Source organism: Notolepis coatsorum (assembly GCF_963971535.1).
Source record: "Notolepis coatsorum genome assembly, chromosome: 1".
In the NCBI taxonomy this organism is placed as follows: domain Eukaryota; kingdom Metazoa; phylum Chordata; class Actinopteri; order Aulopiformes; family Paralepididae; genus Notolepis; species Notolepis coatsorum.
The window spans coordinates 77,721,981-77,724,480 of NC_140165.1; the positions used below are offsets into that span (position 1 = coordinate 77,721,981).

The 2,500-nt window shown below is 41.4% G+C and overlaps 1 protein-coding gene across 1 annotated transcript in view; it reads right to left on the minus strand.

Annotated features, from left to right (window-relative positions):
- LOC311238423 (broad substrate specificity ATP-binding cassette transporter ABCG2-like) overlaps positions 1-2,500 on the minus strand; it is a gene marked incomplete at both ends in the record, with an annotated part of 89,856 nt that overhangs the window by 14,828 nt on the left and 72,528 nt on the right. The window contains one exon of the mRNA XM_084326481.1: positions 1,082-1,164. Coding sequence (XP_084182607.1) covers positions 1,082-1,164 — 83 coding nt within the window. The remainder of the gene's footprint in view (positions 1-1,081; positions 1,165-2,500) is intronic.

Consider the following 2,500-nt stretch of genomic DNA (forward strand, 5'->3'; position numbering starts at 1 on the left):
CCACCACCAGAACTAATATGTAAGTTGATTGACTGAGCTCTTGATACAAGGACTAACACTAGACAACAGGTAAATAGACTGAGCTCTTGATACAAGGACTAACACTAGACAACAGGTAAATATGACTGAGCTCTTGATACAAGGACTAACATTAGACAACAGGCAAATATGACTGAGCTCTTGATACAAGGACTAACATTACAACAGGTAATATGACTGAGCTCTTGATACAAGGACTAACACTAGACAACAGGTAAATATGACTGAGCTCTTGTTACAAGGACTAACACTAGACAACAGGTAAATATGACTGAACTCTTGATACAAGGACTACCACTAAACAACAGGTAATATGACTGAGCTCTTGTTACAAGGACTAACACTAGACAACAGGTAAATATGACTGAACTCTTGATACAAGGACTACCACTAAACAACAGGTAAATATGACTGAGCTCTTGTTACAAGGACTAACACTAGACAACAGGTAAATATGACTGAGCTCTTGTTACAAGGACTAACACTAGACAACAGGTAAATATGACTGAACTCTTGATACAAGGACTAACACTAGACAACAGGTAAATGACTGAACTCTTGATACAAGGACTAACACTAGACAACAGGTAAATATGACTGAACTCTTGATACAAGGACTAACACTAGACAACAGGTAAATATGACTGAACTCTTGATACAAGGACTAACACTAGGCAACAGGTAAATATGACTGAACTCTTGATACAAGGACTAACACTAGACAACAGGTAAATATGACTGAACTCTTGATACAAGGACTAACACTAAACAACAGGTAAATATGACTGAGCTTGTTACAAGGACTAACACTAGACAACAGGTAAATATGAGTTTAAACCATATTTACTATATTTTGTGGCTGTAAAAAGTTGTTAATGCTTGTAAACATTGGAGTAAAACAATAGCTTAGGAAAGTTCCAAATAGACTATTTTCCATCTACAGATAACATTGTATGTAAGTGAATTATATCCCACATGGATATGGGATTGGGGCATTATAGGGTTCGTTTTCTTTATTATTCCAACTGAAGTCCTACTGTACCTGTTCTGTATTCCAGTCTGATCGTACTTCACGCCGAAGAATATAGCTCCTACTATGAGCGCTAGGAATATAGTCACTCCAACCTAGATAGAAATACAATATTATATCAATATTAATTGTGCTATAGATAAACATTTTTGTAGAGTTTAAAAATATATATATATATAAATCAATATACATTTTAGAAAGGTGTGGGAAAAAATTATGCTTTTCCCCCAAAACTTTATTGAATTAATTCATTTATAATTTAAACGTTTTTGGTGCGTCCAAAATGAATGTTGTTCTTTACATGTTGCGGGCATGTATTCCCTCCCCTCTATAGCACCTTTAAGCAAACAAAATCAATAACAGAAAGTTCAAAGCAAGTTAACAAAGCTAACTACCTTTGGCACACATACAACTAGTCTATGAGAACATGTCTGTGAGGAGGAGCTTTTAATATGGACTTCAAGGCCCACTGTCTGGTTTAATCCTTATCTTTTATACCTTATCTACATAGATCTATGTGTCAATAGACTGGCGATGACTGACAGGAGAAACTGGGATGTTTTACAGTGAAAAGAAATGGGTGGCATCTCGTGTTGAGGCCATGCACTCTGCTGGCCAGCCTGTTTATCAATGAGGTTCTGCCTGAAATGATGTCATCGAGCCAAACCATTACATCAATGTGTTTTATCCTGTATTTCCCGTTGTTCAGGATGGGGTCACTCTGGAACACCCCCATGACCTGGGAGACATGGTTTCACCTAAACGTTTAGAAATCACTTCAGTGAGACGAAAGAGCCCTTTTGATTTAGCTTCTTTATTTTTTTGGTGTACCTTACATTTCTCCCATCCCATAAGACCACATGCTTCCCTACTGTCCGTCTGGGGAGGGTGTAGACTAGCCTACTGTCGGTCTGGGGAGGGTGTAGACTACCCTACTGTCGGTCTGGGGAGGGTGTAGACTACCCTACTGTTGGTCTGGGGAGGGTGTAGACTACCCTACTGTCCGTCTGGGGAGGGTGTAGACTACCCTACTGTCGGTCTGGGGAGGGTGTAGACTACCCTACTGTCGGTCTGGGGAGGGTGTAGACTACCCTACTGTCGGTCTGGGGAGGGTGTAGATTACCCTACTGTTTGTCTGGGGAGGGTGTAGATTACCCTACTGTCGGTCTGGGGAGGGTGTAGACTACCCTACTGTCGGTCTGGGGAGGGTGTAGATTACCCTACTGTTTGTCTGGGGAGGGTGTAGATTACCCTACTGTTTGTCTGGGGAGGGTGTAGACTACCACATGCTGCCCTGCTGTTGGCCTGGGGAGGGTGTAGACTACCACATGCTGCCCTACTGTCAGTCTAGGGAGGGTGTAGACTACCACATGCTGCCCTACTGTTTGTCTGGGGAGGGTGTAGACTACCACATGCTGCCCTGCTGTTGGC